General features: G+C 47.3%; 1 protein-coding gene across 4 annotated transcripts in view; it reads left to right on the forward strand.

Moving 5' to 3' along the window:
* LCP1 (lymphocyte cytosolic protein 1) overlaps window positions 1–16138 on the forward strand; it is a 61698-nt gene extending 45560 nt beyond the window's left edge. For all 4 annotated transcript variants that reach the window (XM_047756315.1, XM_047756314.1, XM_047756312.1 and 1 more), the window contains 4 exons: window positions 188–321; window positions 6484–6607; window positions 10367–10491; window positions 14239–16138. In XM_047756315.1, coding sequence (XP_047612271.1) covers window positions 188–321; window positions 6484–6607; window positions 10367–10491; window positions 14239–14371 — 516 coding nt within the window. In that variant the 3' untranslated portion in view covers window positions 14372–16138. The remainder of the gene's footprint in view (window positions 1–187; window positions 322–6483; window positions 6608–10366; window positions 10492–14238) is intronic.
* The last annotated feature ends 293 nt before the right edge of the window (window positions 16139–16431 follow it).

Raw genomic sequence — 16431 nt, forward strand, 5'->3', positions numbered from 1 at the left:
AAGATGGAAAATTATCTGACTGATTCAGAATCCTAGAACTGCAGCATTCTAGGCAAGACTTGAGAGATCATTTGATCTGACCTCATTATTGCATTTGGTGTCTTTCTTTGTATTATCTTATTTTCTCTGGTGTTTATCACCATAGAGATGAGGACAGTAGATTGTTTTCCTCCCTGTTTACTAACAGCTTGAGAATTGTAACTACGCAGTGGAACTGGGGAAGAATCAGGCTAAGTTCTCCCTGGTTGGCATTGGTGGACAAGATCTCAACGAAGGAAACCGCACCTTAACACTGGCCTTGGTCTGGCAGCTGATGAGAAGGTAATGCAATGGCATTTTTGGGGGGAATGTACTATTTAATCTAGAAAAATATTGGCAAATTTCAGGAATGTGATTTAATCCCATAAAACTATATCTGAAGCTAAACTTAAAACCAAAGGAATGTTTGGGGGGGGGTGTTTCCTATATGTGTGTGTTTTTTTTTTTTTTTTTCCCCTTTCAGTTCTATCAGTTTTGTTTCAGGCACCTGGCAACTCTGTTTTTAGGTTCATCAGTGTTTTCGATTGTTACGTCCTCTTAATGAATCACCCTTTCTTGTTATGCCTTGTGATATTCTTTTCTCTGCAACCTATTTTTCCTGATGTTAATAAAGCCACTCCAGCTTATGGGTTAGGTTTAGCATGGCCCAACTTTTTTTCATCCTTTGACTTTTAGCTGGTTTGCGTAAATACAGTCACTTATCTTTTAAAGAGATTTTCAAAATAAGGGGGTAAATACGTTATATTTACCTATGAATTTATCATTTCAGGTACTTGTTTCCATGGTGTAGATCCAAATTTCCATCTTATGTCATTTACCGTCTACTTGATATATTTCTAGAAATGCAGGTCATTGGCGAGGAACTATTGCAGCTTCTGTATGTCTGAGAAAGTCTTTATTTCATTTTCATGTTGAAAGGTGTTGGATCTGAGTATAGAATTCTAGGTTGGTCGTTTTTCCTTTCAGTGTTCTGAAGATGGTGTTCACTGTCTTCTGGCTTGCATTGTTTCCAAGGATAAATCTGTTGTCATTCGTATATTTGTTCCTCTGTATTAATATGTCTTTGTCCCTCTGGCTTCTTTTAAGATTTTCTCATGATCATTCATTTTAAGTCATTTGATTACGATGTGCTTTGGTATTTCTTGTGCTTGAGGTTTGTCAAGCCTCTTGAATCTCTGGGTTTATGGTTTTCATCAAATTTGGAAAAAGTTTGGTCTTCATTTTCCCAACTGTGACTTTTGTACCCACCCATGCTAGTTTTAGGGGGACTCTGGGTACACGTATATTTGGTCATTTGAAGTTGTCCTAGAATTCACTGATGTTGTAATCATCCTTTTCCTTTATGTTACTTTTTTTCCTTTCTCTGTTTCATTTGGGGTAATTTCTGTTGCCATGTCTTAAACTCACGACGTCCTTCTCCTGCAGTGTCTACCATTGATTCCATTTGGTGTGTGTGCATATATGTATATGTATGTGTGTATATACTTGTATATACACTATATATACACGTGTGTGTATGTATATATTTAATCTTAGGTGTTACAGTTTTCATGTACAGAAATTTGATTTGAGTCTTTTTGTCATTTCCCATATCTCTTTCTTTATTAACCTTCTTGAACATATGGAATGTAATTATAATAACTGTTCATTCTGGGTCTGTTTGTATTAACTTATTTTTCTCCTCATTATGGGTCACATTTTCCTGCTTCTTTGCAGGCCTACTAATTTTTCATTGTATGTGAGGCATTGTTCTTTAATAGAGAGCTTTAAGTACCTTTTAGAGCCAAATATAAACTTGATTCATGTGAGAGCTATGTGTCCATATTTTTAAGCAAAGGTAGAATATAAGATATACAAATAGAAAATAGGGAGTTCCCATCGTGGTGCAGTGGTTAACGAATCCGACTAGGAACCATGAGGTTGCGGGTTCGGTCCCTGCCCTTGCTCAGTGGGTTAATGATCCAGCGTTGGCGTGAGCTGTGGTGTAGGTTGCAGACGCGGCTCGAATCCCGCGTTGCTGTGGCTCTGGCTTAGGCTGGTGGCTACAGCTCCGATTCGACCCCTAGCCTGGGAACCTCCATATGCCGCGGGAGTGGCCCAAAGAAATAGCAAAAAGACAAAAAAAAAAAAAGAAAAGAAAATAAATTGTAAGAAAAAATAAACTTTTTTGGTGCAAAAGCATGAGGCTGGGAAGAATTTTAGATAGCCAATCTGTCAGCATAAAATAGCTTCCTTTTACATGCTCTGCTCTTTCCCCCTATACTGATAGCTCTGACCAGGCAGAAGTCTATCCCGTCCTTAATTAGAACCTATGTTAGGGGGACTTAATTCATTTCTCTACCTGGAAGAAAGCCCCAGACACCATATGTCACATTGCATTGTGTCTAACAACTTAATGGCAGAGACAATTTTTGTCGTGTCCCCAAGCACTTCAGCTTTATTCCCAGGCCACTGTCTGCAGCTCTTAATATTTATAGTGGTCCTCAGAATCATTATATCAGTGTCTCCAGGTGATGGAGGATAATCAGAAGTGATCATAATCGACTTGAGTAACCGATTTACATTTGCTTTATCAACTATGGCGCCCCACTGCCCCTTTCTAAAGTGGGATCTCTTTAATGATTGAAGTCAGATGTCATAAGGCTTCTCGGGCTCAGAAAATCCTGGAGCTAAAGAAACTTTAACCTGTTTTACTGCATGTATCTAGAACATCCCCAAAAGTCCCTAAGAGCCACCCTCACCAGTATATTTTCAGAAACAACTTCTGAACTACTTTCTATTTTCTTTCATATATGTGTTTAATTCTTAGCACACTGGCTTTTGGTACTAATTGCTTGAAAAACCAAAGCAAAGGTCTTTCTGGTTGCAGCAGTTAAATTGACTCATGGGTTTAAAGAGGAGATAATCTTTGATAGTTTCTGTTTTAGTAATTAAAAAACGCAGGCCTTGGAGTTCCTGTCGTGGCACAGAAGAAACAAATCCAACTAGGAACCGTGAGGTTGCAGGTTCGATACCTGGCCTTGCTCAGTGGGTTAAGGGTCTGGTGTTGCCGTGAGCTGTGGTCTAGGTCTCGGACGTGGCTTGGATCCAGCGTCGCTGTGGCTGTGGTGTAGGCCGGCAGCTGTAGCTCCAATTCGACCCCTAGCCTGGGAACCTCCATGTGCTGCCAGTGTGGCCCTAAAAAGACAAAACAAAAACAAAAACCCAAACCCAAACCCAAAACAAAAAAACTCAGGCCTATTTTATTCTACTTTGAATTTTGTAATATCTGAAAGTCATCTCATAATATGATCTTCATTCTGGAAGTTTTATGAAAATATGACCCAACATCATAGTTTAAGACATATGTAATATAAGGTCTAGTATATTATACATAATGTATATATAATAAGGTCTAGTTTGCTGCTGTGTCTCCACTTGGTTAATAAGACTCATATTTTTCATTAGTCTTTACTATACAAGAATTGTGCCTATAAGAAAATGGACAGAAATACATCATTGTTGAAGGTGATGAAATGACTGATAATTATGTAAATGCCATCAGGAGGGATATTTTTTTCCCCCCTCTGTGTGCCAGTTCTAGCTGGAATTTATTTCATTGGATTGCACAGATGTGCTAATTTGGTCATTTATCTGGACAATAAATGGCATGTCATTTTTCCCCCTAAAAGCAAATGAAAGCTTAAACCTCCCTTTCCCCTTCAGTAGCCTGGTAGTTGTTCTCAGATTGGAAAGCTGGCAAATTGCATGTGTATAAATTTAGAGACAAAAGCCTGAGGCAGGTAGGCTGCCTGCCACGGACAGCAACAATAGTTAGACCCCTGAAAAGGAACCAAGGGTCTGAGGCAGGCAAAGGAGGGAATTCTCCTGAAATCAAACCTTGGAAGGTGAGCTGGGGAGAGGTCCTTGAAAAACAAAGCACTGAGGTTTGTCCCTCGGGGTCGCAAATAAATAAAACAGGTGTTCAATGGAAGGAAGGGAAGCATGCATTGTAATCACAGCCCCTCCAGCCCCAAATCCATCAAGATCCTGTGCCTTCAGATGAGCACTGGCTGAAGCTGGGATTTGTGGGACCGTTGCATTTTGACAAAAGGGCTTCTCAGCCCAGCGCAGTGTATCAACACCAGGGATGTTGGGATCTTGTCTGCAGGGTTTCATTTGACGGTAGCATAGTCCCCCCAAGATACGTTTTGATGATAGGGGGTGATTATCTCACAAGGAAAATCCTCGGAAGACACAAACCACACTGATTTTTCTTTTTAATTGTGAGTCTTCATTCGGTGCTTCGTGGACTCTCTGCCCTGAGTCTGCAACTTGATTCTAGCTTTTCTTCCCTTTGCTTTTTCCAATGCCACCCACTCCCGGTGCCGCCTGGGCTCCACTTCCAGTAACAGCCCCTGTGGAAGTGCCCAGGACCCTGCAGAAGCTGCCCCCACCACCCCGGTCTCCCCAGCACCGACCCGGGACACTGGCAGGCTGGCTTCTTTTTTGGGGACGCCACACTCCCATTCCTGGCCACCGTGCTGGAGTCCCCAAAGCACTGGGAATCTGCCGAGGCCTCCAGCGGCATGATCCCCTGTGACCTGGCTCCAGAAGCCAGGAAGCCGTGGGGAAGCAGCAGCCCGGTGGCCAGCCTGGCCCAACCAACTGCAGGCTGCGTCCTGAGCAGCCACCAGCTGCCAGGCTTCCTTCCAAGGTGCTAGACTTCCCCCCCTAGCTCTCCCCCACCCCCCAACAGACTGCAGCCGGCGGAAGCAGTTGGGTTCTTTCATATCAAAACAACACGCCACCAAAAAAAAGGAAGTTGAGAGAAACCTACTCTTTACCATTCAAGCCACGCGAGCGCCTTTCTTTTCCTTTCTTTCTTTCTAATTTTTTTTTTTTTTGTCTTTTCTGGGCCGCACCTGCAGCATATGGAGGTTGTTCCCAGGCTAGGACTGGAATCGGATCTGTAGCCACCGGCCTACACCACAGCCACAGCAACACGGGATCCGAACCACGTCTGCGCTCACTGAGGGACACCGGATCCTTAACCCATGGAGCCAGGCCAGGGCTGGAACTTGCTTCCTCATGGATGCTGGTCAGATTTCGTTTCCGCTGAGCCATGATGGGAACTCCACCAGCGCCTCTCTGACACCCTGTAACCCTGTGCCTTGCGCCGGGTGAAAAATAAACCCCAGCAGCCGGCAAAGAGAAAAGAAAAGAAAAGCAAAGTCTCAAGAGCCCTTTCCCCCCCATCTCCAGTGACAGGGAAGTGCTTTCACCTGAAGGCTGCAGAAACGACCCTTGAAAACCGTGGGGGAGGTTGTGGGAGAATTGTGTTTTCCACACAAGCGGTAACTGGAGGATGACACCCGATGGCTTAGGGAAGCGAAACCCAGGCACCCGAGTAGAGGGTGACCTCGTTTCGGGAGGCCCTCCAGACACGACTCTAGGGCAGGGGACTTAAGTTTCGGTGTAGACAATGCACACGCTGCAACCTCGACGGCTGGTCTTTCACGGGGAGTTTGACCTCCTCTTACAAGACGGAACCTCGGGGCCAGCACATCCACCCCCTGCCCGGCTCTCGCCTCGGAGTCCTTTTTCTTTTTCTTTTTTGTCTTTGTGCTGTTTCTTGGGCCACTCCCGAGCCACATGGAGGTTCCCAGGCTAGGGGTTGAATCGGAGCTGTAGCCACCGGCCTACGCCAGAGCCACAGCAACGCGGGATCCGAGCCACGTCTGCAACCTACACCGCAGCTCAGGGCAACGCCGGATCCTTAACCCACTGAGCCAGGCCAGGGATCAAACCCGCAACCTCATGGTTCCTAGTTGGATTCGTTAACCACTGCGCCACGACGGGAACTCCCGGAGTCCTTTTTCTGAGGGATTGGCCTGGGGAATGGCCAGTCCTCTCTGCTCCATGGAATTTTCAGAGCTGGAAGCATCTTAAATGTTTCCCTCCGCAAAACCTCCTTCCCAGCCCAGGTATGTCTAAGGTGATCCTTACCCTCCAACAAGAGATTAACTAGAGATTAATGTGTATTCCCATTGTTTCCGCTTCTGTGATACATGGAAGAAACCCTTTTAGTTGTTTTTCATGATGTTGGCTGCTCCGCCTCTTTGATCGTTGCCGTGGTCTTGATTTCTGTGGTTCTTTTAAGAACCAGATCAGCGGTTCCAATCCTTTGCTTCCTTTTCACGTCCCTGCTTCTCTTCTCTTCTGCTCTTCCTTCCTGCAATGGCCGTAGTATTTGCTCTGCGTCTTACGCTTCCCAGCAAGTTGCTTTTCGTTATTCTAAAAGGACCTGTGACTGTGACATCTTTTTTTTTTCTCCCTCATGTCATGGTTTCAGGCCATCTTCTGCGACGGGAAAAAAAGAACTTTTCCACAGCGGTGGCTCTCTGAGATGGTGAACGTTTTTGGCAACGTTTCTGCAGCAAATCATTCTTGATTTTTCTCCAGGTACACGCTGAATATCCTTGAAGAAATCGGAGGAGGGCAGAAGGTCAATGATGACATTATTGTCAACTGGGTGAACGAAACACTGAAGGAAGCGGGGAAAAGTACATCCATCTCCAGTTTCAAGGTGACGCGCGTGCGCTCTTGCCTTGTCTCCTGCGTGTGGCCACCTGGGCTTTCCGGTCACCTTCACTGCTTTCACATCTTTTCACAAGTGACCTATGAGGCTCCCCCCTGTGATGTTACGTGAATGACCCACTGTCATTTTGACGGTCATAGGCCATTTCGTGGACCTATTCTTTGTCATTTCCCCCATAATAATTAATTTTTAAAACCCATTTTTTTTACACATGATTTTAGTAATAATGTAAAATCTAAGATTTTGAAAATGTGCACAACTCATGGTTCGGATTGTTAACATAATGAGGGTGAAGTGTAAAATGCCAGCAGATCTCCCGTGGGGTGTTTTTTTGAGAAGCAGCACTTGTGTACTTGTATCCAAATCCCATTTTTATTAATAACAGCCCCGTGGTTTATTACATTTCTTGACTCATGTTTTATACATCTGCTGGATCCTTCCTCAAGCGCCCCATGCTCTTCATCCATATTATAATGTCTGCGTCGCATCCTAACTGCATTTTTCTGGTTTAAAGGTCAAAATTGGGGAAAGGGACCCGTTTGGAATTATATTAACAAAAGTGGGTGAGGCAGGTCGTCAGGATAGCAAGCCCCTGCTTCAAAAGCAAGAGGAAAATGGAAATCTCTCCCCTCCCAGAAAAGGCAGCAGGTCTATCTCTGGGCTGGGCTGTCCCAGGAGTGTCCAGTCCCCATGAGCTTAGCACAGAGAAAGGCCAGCCCTGCTTCCCATTCGTTCAGAGGGCTGAGCAGAGGTCGAAGCAGAGGCTGGTGATGGACGGACACACGCAGGTTCTGCCAGAAGGAGCCTTGGAAAGTGATGGAGAAGGGCACTCCCAAGAGGCATTGCGCCCTGAGGACCAGGGGCTCCTTTTTTGGGACGGGCTCCTCCTGTCATCTTCATAGACATTATGAAGACGGCTTTACCATTGTCCTGATTTTATGCAGTGAGGAAGCTGAAGCTCGTTTCACTCCCGAGGTTACCGCTGGCCAGCGCGGCATGTGGTCCACGAGGGAGGGACAGCCGCTGTTCCTCTCATGGGTCCTTTGACGGTGGCTGTGAAGTGCCGTGTTCCAGAGCCCCGGGCATGCGTCTCTGTGCAAAACTGCTGCTGCTTTACAGTAATGCAGCGCATTTCGTTACGCAGCAGCTTCTGGGGTGTGCTCGTTGGGACTCACTCCGAGGGATGTTTGACCATTTTTTTGCTCCTGTGTTGCTCCGGCCTAATTCTCTCCTGTCTTCTCGCTGAGTCGGTACAGAATCGAGTAGGTAGAAAAGGCCCACAAAAGGAAAATGGCAAATTAGCCCCCCACCGCCCATAAAATGAGTAAAACCCTTAAATAAAATAAAATAAGTAAATAAAATAAGTAAAACCCTTAAAAAATGAGCTTAGGGAGTTCCCATTGTGGTGCAGTGGAAATGAATCAGACCAGTATCCATGAGGATACAGGTTCGATCCCTGGCCTCGCTCAGTGGGTTCGGGGTCCGGCGTTGCTGTGAGCTGTGGTGTAGGTCGCAGACGTGGCTCGGATCCTGCATCGCTGTGGCTGTGGTGTAGGCCAGCAGCTGTAGCTTCGATTCAACCCCTGGCCTGGGAACTCCCCTATGCTGCGGGTTCGGCCCTAAAAAAAAATGATCTCAGCCCATTCTTGATTGACTGTTGCACAGACAGTCCTGGCCCCTCCTCGCCTGTGAATGCTGCCAGCTGCTGGCCATTTCGCTGCCTGTGAGCCCCCAGGACAGTGGGAAGAAAGTAGGAAAGAAGGTGAACTCACATGTCTCCATTTGCTTCCCTTGTGCCTCTTTATCAGAAGAGTCTGTGGAGACAGAAGCTCATGATGGAAATTAGACTACAAGTATATGTATTTTTTTTTTTTTTGCTTTTTTGCTTTTTGTCTTTTTTGGGCTACACCTGCAGCATATGGAAGTTCCCAGGCTAGGGGTCAAATTGGAGCTGCAGCTGCTGGCTTACACCACAGCCACAGCAACTCGAGATCTGTTGTAGCAACTCATCTGTTACGTACACTGCAGCTCACGGCAACACTGGATCCTTAACCCACTGAGTGGGGCCAGGGATCGAACCCACCTCCTCATGGATACTAGTTGGGTTCTTGACCTGCTGAGCCACAATGGGAACTCCCTTTCTTTTCTTTCTTTCTTTTTCGGCCCTGCTCAGAGCATGCAGAAGTTCCCAGGCCCGGGATCAAACCTGAGCCGCAGCAGTGACCACACCAGATACTTAACTGCTGGGTCACCAGGAACTCCTGATTTTAATTTCCTAGTGGTTCTTGTATTACCCAGAAGTAAATAAAAATGGTCCCATCTTATCTTTTAAAATATTATGCTACCTCTACAGAGGGAGACTGCTGGAGGCCTAGCATCTTGCAGGGTCCTTTGTCTTGTTTCTTGGTTAGAATTGGTTCTGAGCTGGACCCTCAAGGCCTGAGGTGTTTGGTTTTGACACTGTTTGGACAGTGACACATAGTGGCTTCTCCGTGTCTGTACCCACAGGTCCCTGGGAAAGAGAACAGATGGAGCAGTTTCGTGTGTTCACACCTTAAAAGCATTCACAGCTCTGGGATCTCTGAATCAAATTGTTTACAGATGCCAAAGAAAGAGCCCAGGATTTTAAGTCAGAATACCTGGGTTCCAAGCACAGCCCCCACACTTATCGGCAAGTCACCTTCAGAAACTCCCTTGGCTCGCTATAAAATAAGATTAGATGCCTGCATCTGAGGCTGGTGGCGAGCAGTGAGATAACCCACAAAAAGCACTGAGCAAGAGTTCCCATCATGGTGCAGCGGAAACGAGTCTGACTAGCATCCATGAGGACCCAGGTTCGATCCCTGGCCTCGCTCAGTGGGATAAGGATTTGGCGTTGCTGCGAGCTGTGGTGTAGGTCGCAGACATGGCTCGGATCTGGCGTTGCTGTGGCTGTGGTCAGCCCCAATTTGATCCCTGGCCTGGGAACCTCCCTATGCCATGGGTGTGGCCCTAAAAAGAGACACACACACACACACACACACACACAAGTGCTGAGCAAACTGGGAGAGACCATGAGTATTAGTTACTGCCATTGCATTTGATTGCATAATTGCCAGCACTGTCTCCCTGCACCTACAGAGCTTTTTTTTTCCCCTCTCAGGTCCCCAAGAGAGGAGCATTGACTGACTCCTCCTGTCCAACTGAGCCCTCATCACTGTCCCTGTCTGTCACCTTTGGGATGTCCCTCCCAAGTGAAGCGGGGTTTCTTTTAATGTCTCCATTCTCTCCTTTCTGATGGTTTCGTGGTCAGCGCTTCCTTCCTCTACTGACAACCAGGACTTGAATGAAACATCCTGTATTTGAACCCTCTGCTTTTCTCTAGTTGCACTAACTCCCTTCCATTCACTGTTTGAGGATGACTCCCAGCCTCTTGGCAGACAAGAGGTCATTCCGCTGCTTCCTGAGCCACCAGGAAGCTGCTGAAGCCCCAGGAGAAACCACAGTGGGTTTGAAACAGCATGTACCACACTGTGGCATTTCCCAGACCAGGGTGTATATATTTCTTAGTTATTTATTCAGCCGTGAGGTTCCCCGGCCAGGGATCAAACCCGCACCACAGCGGTGACAATGCCAGATCCTTAACCTGCTGCGTCACAAGGGGACTCCTGATTTCATATTTAAGAGGAAAGACCCACCCACATTCTTGAGCCAAACAGAGGTAACTCGGGGGCACATTGATCAAATGCACGCTTTCTCTGTGTGCAGGACCCAAAGATAAGCACGAGTCTGCCCGTTCTGGATCTCATCGATGCCATTCAGCCTGGTTCCATTAACTATGACCTTCTGAAGACAGAAAACCTGAATGATGAAGAGAAACTCAACAATGCAAAGTGCGTAAATAGACCTGAGGGCAGGGCGGGAGGGGCCCACGGGCAGGGCGGGAGGTGGATGGTTGCGGCCTGGCTGGTGCCTATGCGCAGTTTTAGTTTCACTACTGATGACTTTTCTTCTCATGATTTGCGTCCCATCACTGATACTTGATTTTATTTTTCTTTTTATGGCCACACCTGCGGCCTACAGAAGTTTCCAGGCTAGGGGTCGAATCGGAGCTGCAGTTGCCCACCTATGCCACAGCCACAGTAACGCCCGATCTGAGCCACATCTATAACCTACACGGCAGCTTTGCGGCAACGCCGGATCCTTAACCCCCTGAGCAAGGCCAGGGATTGGATCGCATCCTCATGGGTACTAGTCAGATTTGTTTCCACTGAGCCACGATGGCAACTCCTTGTCATTATTTTAGATACTGTTACAGCCCTATTTAAGGCTCCAAATGTTAGCAGCAACAAGGCAAAGAAACAATTGATAAAATTAAAACAATTAAAGTGGAAAACAGTTGACTTCCGATTGAGAAGCAAGCCTGTAATTCCTTAAAACCAGTATCCTAATCATAGTCTAAGGGAGCTTCCTAAGTAGTCTCTCATTTGTGAGTATCCCCGGATATGCATGGGCAGGGGTGGGGTTCAAGATCAGAGTCTTCACCAGCTTGAGAGCAGCTGTCATCGCTTTCTTTTTTTTTTTTTTTTGCTATTTCTTTGGGCCACTTCCGCGGCATATGGAGGTTCCCAGGCTAGGGGTCCAATCGGAGCTGTAGCCACCAGCCTACGCCAGAGCCACAGCAGCGAGGGATCCGAGCCGCGTCTGCAACCTACACCACAGCTCACGGCAATGCTGGACCCTTAACCCACTGAGCAAGGGCAGGGACCGAACCCGCAACCTCATGGTTCCTAGTCGGATTCGTTAACCACTGCGCCACAATGGGAACTCCTCTAACAGGAATGGCCTCTCTCACTCTTGTGGAGGCTCGACGTCCAAGTTCAAGGTGTCGGCGGGGTTGGCGCCCTCTGAGGGCGGGCTCTCTCGTGCCTTCCGGTGATGGCCTGTGGTCCTTGGCTGATGGAGGCGTCACTCTCTCTCCCTCCCCCCCTTCTTCACATGGCTTCCCCTGTGTTTCTGTGACCTCACAGGGCTGTCGTGCCCCCGCCCCTTTGTGTCTGTGTCTCTTCTCTTTTAAGGACATCGGTCGTACTGGATGCGGCTCCAGCCTGCCCCAGCATGACAGCATCTTAACTATTTACATCTGGAATAACACTCTTTCCAAATAAGGTCCCCATCTGAGGGAGCAGAGATGAGGGCTTCCACATATGTTTTTGTTGGGGGGACACAGTTCAGCCCGTAACACAGGACCACAGTTAACAAGTGACGAGTGCCCAGCCCCCCCCGGGTGTATATATAACCCCACCTGGATCCTTCTGTCTGTTCCCAGTTTGGGAAAGTGGGGGACACGTGCTTCTGGTAGGCAGGTGTTATTTAGCTCAGTCTGATGGAGAGAAGATACATAGTTAAACAGCAATTGCAATAGAATATGATGGATGGTATAGAAGGAGGATTCCAGGGTGCTGCAGAGAGGACAGGAAGGAAACTGAAGCAATACCCCCTAAGCTGGGACAAATGCAAAGGGCAAGTAAGGAGCAGGACAGGCGAAAGAAATAAGAGGAAGCATCTTCCAACAGAGGGAATAACACGGATGAAAATCCAGAAATTAAAAAAAAAAAAAAATGAGTTCCTTTCGTGGCTCAGTGGTCACAAACCCCCGACCAGTATCCATGAGAATGTGGGTTCAGTCCCTGGCCTCTTCAGTGGGTTAAGGATCCAGCGTTGCCGTGAGGTGTGGTGTAGATGGAAGATGTGGCTCGGATCTGGCATTGCTGTGGCTGTGACACAGGCCGGTGGCTACAGCTCCAATTCGACCCCTAGCCTGGGAACCTCCATATGCAGTGGGTGTGGCCCTGAAAAGACAGAAAATTAAACAATAAATGACCAAAGGCCTTGAGCCTGTAGATGCTCAAGAGAGATGTGATTAGGTTTAAGGAACTTGCCCAAGGCCTTACAATTATCAAGTGGTTCAGCTGAGATGCCAAGTCTGACTTCAGAGCCCAGGCTTCTAAGCACAGTGCCTGTAAGAGTAAGACACAAAATGACTTAGAAAAAACGGGTAAAAGGAATTATTATAAAATGTTGAAAAATGAGACATTCCTTTTATGGCTCAGCGGGTTAAGAATCTGACTAGTATCATGAGATTGTGGGTTCGATCCCTGGCCTCACTCAGTGGGTTAAGGATCCGGCATTGCCATGAGCTGTGGTGTAGGTCACAGAGGCAGCTCAGGTCTGGTGTTGCTGTGGCTGCTGTGTAGGCCGGCAGCTGCAGCTCTGATTCGATGCCTAGCCTGGGAACCTCCATATGCCACGGGGGCGGCCCTAAAACGAAAAAAAAAAAATGGTTATGGTGGCCAAATTGTACATGTTTTTTGGAAACTCTGTTTCCTAATTTTAAAAGTTTTTCCTCTATTTTATAATGAAAAATAAATTTTATTTCATTGATAGTTAACATTAAAGGAAGGAATCCAGAGATGGACAGGGAGAAGAAATGGGAACTACTCCTGTCTGATGCTCTTAGTTTAATTTGATCAATAAAGTAGGAGTAAAGTTATTTCAGGAGTAACGGGGCCTTGGGTGGCAGGAGACTGGAGCAGCCATGGGAAGAGGTTACGAGGTAATAAATGAGGAGCGTAAAAGAACTGCCCGGTGGTGGCAGGGGCTCATTTGAAAATAGGCTACAACTAATAAAAATTATCTTCTTATAACTATAAGCAGAGGCGACATGTTCTGATGCAGCAAGGATAATCTTAATGTGAAAAATGTGTAGCACAAACCTCTGGTTATTCTACCATTCTAGTAACATAAATAAATACCCATGTAGGCAAGGATTGGAACGGAACAAGGAATAAAAGAATTGATGTACAAGGTGGAGGCCCTTTTTTCTGCCTTGTAAAGATGTTTCTATTGTCGAGGAGTTCCTGTTGTGGTTCAATGGGCTGAGCATTGGTTACAGTGTCCGTGAGGATGTGGATTCCATCCCTGGCCTTGGTCAGTGTGTTAAGGACCCAGCGTTGCTGAAAGCTACAGGATGGGTCACAGATGTGGCTTGGATCCCGCGTTGCTGTGGCTGAGGTGTAGGCTGGCAACTGCAGCTCCAATTTGACCTCTAGCCTGGGAGCTTGCCGTATGCTGCAGAGACGGCCATAAAAAGAGAAAAATAATGTTTCTATAGTTGAAATGTCATCCGCAGACTGTCCCTAGAGCACACTCTTATTCAGTTCTGTGACCTTTTCTGCCACTGCACAGTCGGGGCAAATAAGCAGGGGTGTGTGGTGTGTGTGTGTGTGTGTGTGTGTGGTGTGTGGTGGGGGGTACTCCATCCAGAGAGGCAGCTGCCAGGATGCTCTCTAAGGATAAATCGTACATTCGGTAATGAGCAGGAGGCTAGACAGCAAGTTTGATGGAGTCAGGGGTGTTGTCAGGCTGAGATTTGCCTGCACATCTCTGGAGGAAGCCAGTGATGGGCTCCAGCCATTCTAGGAGTGAACTCTGTATAGGAGATCGCCTGCAGTGTGGACTACAGAGGGTAGGTTAGACAGTGTACACTGCATAGAGTGACCATAGCTGTGACCCCCAGGGCGTCCCCTGCCTGCTTGGTCGCTCAGGCTCCCCCTCATTTGCCCTCTTTTCTCATTTAGGTATGCCATCTCTATGGCCCGCAAAATTGGAGCAAGAGTGTATGCCCTCCCAGAAGACCTGGTGGAAGTGAACCCCAAGATGGTCATGACGGTGTTTGCCTGCCTCATGGGGAGAGGAATGAAGAGGGTGTGAGGCTCAGGGGGCGGGGCTGGAGGCGCATGCGTGTTTCTCGCAGCTCAGCACCCCGGCACCCGGTGCTCCCAGGAAATGCGGGGATGAGTTGAGCCCTTCCAAAGCTTTCAACTTGGTGACCTTGTACAAGGTTCCAAAAAGTGTGTATGTGTTCAGCCAGGTAGCCTCTGTGTATTTAACAAAAAGTGCTCTATTCTTTGCAAAAGACCCAGTCTCTTCCAAATATTTTTTTAAGTCATGGAATCGATTGCTTCTTTGAAAATCTAGAGGAAAACAACTCCTTTTCCAGGCACCCTTCTTGCTTTTGCCGTTATAGTCAAGTAGAGAATCCACAGTGCTGTCCATTTTAACATCTTTCAAACCGGCTTCAGTTGGCCGCCTTCTTGTGTAGGGTGAGAACCAGGAGGGGAGAATCATCAAACCAGCCCTAAAACTGGCTTCTGGAGGCCACCGTTTGACCTGTAACAAGCCTCCTTCGTGTCGCCCTTGTCCTACACTCCATCTCCCTGTGACTTTGCCCTCCACCCACTCAGATCCCTTCCTGATGGCCCGCTTCTGCTGATGTCCTCCTCTCCCTGCCCTTTGGGTCATCTGACAAATCAGTCAGGCTGGTGGGGTCCCCAGGAATCTCTGGTAACCCACAGAAGTAAGACTCATCATCAGAGCCTTTTCTCAGCACCAAGGTCCCAAATGCTCTCAGATCTTGCTTTTTCAGCCAATAGGAAGCCCTCAGTTTTTAACCCTGAGATTTGGGCTCTGACCAGATCTAACATCTTGAATACTATGCCTTCAGATAGGTTCTTTTTTTAAAAAAAATTGTATTATAGTTGATTTACAATGTTCTGTCAATTTCTGCTGTACAGCAAAGTGACCTAGGTACACATGCATTCTTAACTCTGGGCGGATGGTTAGGTCCAAGGAGGGTGTCATTGAGTAGCAAACCACGAGGGGGCAGTGTGGAGCCACAGCAAAACAGCGGTGCTTTGGTGCTGCCCTGCGTTAGAGCTGTTACTGTGCTATGGCCAAATATCTGGTGACTGGGAACCATCCTGCTCCGATTTTATTTGCTCTTAGATCATGGTGCATCTGATTGCTGCCTGGCCAAAGTTTACTTTTGGGTAGCCCCCTGCCCCAAGCTCCCAGGGGGCGATATGTGCCAATGAACAGTGTCCCTACTTCACCCCTACTCCACACACACACACACACACACACACACACACACACACACGTACCTAGCCAGGTGTCAGGCTGGGTAAGAACTGGCTGAATGGTTTTATAAAGAGCTAATTTACTGGATATTTAAAGAATTCCAAAGCAAAAGCAGAGGAACAGTGTGAATTTGAGCAGTTCTGATAGATTATACAATTTCCTTGAAAACCCACCAAAGACTAAATAGCAACAGAGCATGTGAACCAACACTAGACCCCCCCACCCCTGTCGTGGTGAAAGGGCTCAGGGGGGAGGTGTCCTCTTCCTTCGGGTTGTGTGTAATGGAACTTAGTCATTTTTCAAAGCGATTGAAATGCATGGCCCTGGAGCCCAGTTCCTTGGCCGTGGGCTCAGGAAGCTGATGTGTGGTTTCTCCCAGCCCATAACCTGCCTCTGAATGCACAGCGTCTGGCTCAGTCTTAATCTGCACTTAATGTAGCCCCTGAGATTCTCCCCCGTCTGCCCCCAGGAAGAATGTTACTGCCTTAATGGAAAATGAAGAGAAAATAATGCTGGAGATGTCTCCAAATAAAACGTTCCCTATATTGGACATCTTCAGAAGGTGTCTTAAGAGTGTGCTCTCACTTACTCACTCACTCACTCAGCCCACAGGTCCCGAGGGGCCTAAACGTGCCAGGTCCCCTGCAGGGTATTTACGGGGAATGCCTGCGAATGAGGCAGGCATTGCTTTCAGCTGCTCAGGAAAGACACTTTAACTCTAGGCGGAGTTGAGCGAGTTAACCAACAGGGTGCCAAGGGAGGCGTGAGGGCAGGGGGAGTCGTGCTTACAGCGGGGGGGAGCCCTCTCAGGAGAAGAATGTCCGAGAAAACGGAATAAGTTGGGGCGAGTT

Source organism: Phacochoerus africanus, chromosome 13 (assembly GCF_016906955.1).
Source record: "Phacochoerus africanus isolate WHEZ1 chromosome 13, ROS_Pafr_v1, whole genome shotgun sequence".
In the NCBI taxonomy this organism is placed as follows: Eukaryota; Metazoa; Chordata; class Mammalia; order Artiodactyla; family Suidae; genus Phacochoerus; species Phacochoerus africanus.